Genomic DNA, 325 nt, shown 5'->3' on the forward strand with positions numbered 1-325 from the left:
TTTTTTTTTTTTTTTTTTTTTCTTTTTCCTCCAAAATGAGCATTATCATGAAGCCAAGATCCCGGTCTACAAGTTCCCTGAGGACTTCAGAGGGAGTGTGGTAACGTGCTTTTCTCTCCTGCTTCTCCCCTTCTTTCATTTAAAGATTGACGTAATCGTGGAGTATTTAGTAATTGCTGACGAGGTTCAAGAGTTAGGTATGATGTTAGGGCTTTGTAAGAAAGAGCTCGGTGTCGGTGACACTTTGGCTCTACTTTGTTGCTCGATTTTGTTTACTCTAAAAATAAGGGTGCTCGCACTTTTTTTTTTTTTTTTTTTATCCTCA

The 325-nt window shown here is 37.8% G+C and overlaps 1 protein-coding gene across 10 annotated transcripts in view; it reads left to right on the forward strand.

Moving 5' to 3' along the window:
* Window positions 1-325, forward strand: part of PDE4D (phosphodiesterase 4D, cAMP-specific) — a 1,610,544-nt gene that overhangs the window by 1,318,355 nt on the left and 291,864 nt on the right. Inside the window, exon 2 of one of the 10 annotated variants that reach the window (XM_010853477.1) lies at window positions 2-100. The exons of the other annotated variants lie outside the window; for them this stretch is intronic. Coding sequence (XP_010851779.1) covers window positions 36-100 — 65 coding nt within the window. The 5' untranslated portion in view covers window positions 2-35. The remainder of the gene's footprint in view (window position 1; window positions 101-325) is intronic. 10 annotated transcript variants of the gene reach the window in all.

The sequence above is a fragment of the Bison bison genome, unplaced genomic scaffold (assembly GCF_000754665.1).
Source record: "Bison bison bison isolate TAMUID 2011002044 unplaced genomic scaffold, Bison_UMD1.0 scf7180017864328, whole genome shotgun sequence".
NCBI lineage: Eukaryota > Metazoa > Chordata > Mammalia > Artiodactyla > Bovidae > Bison > Bison bison.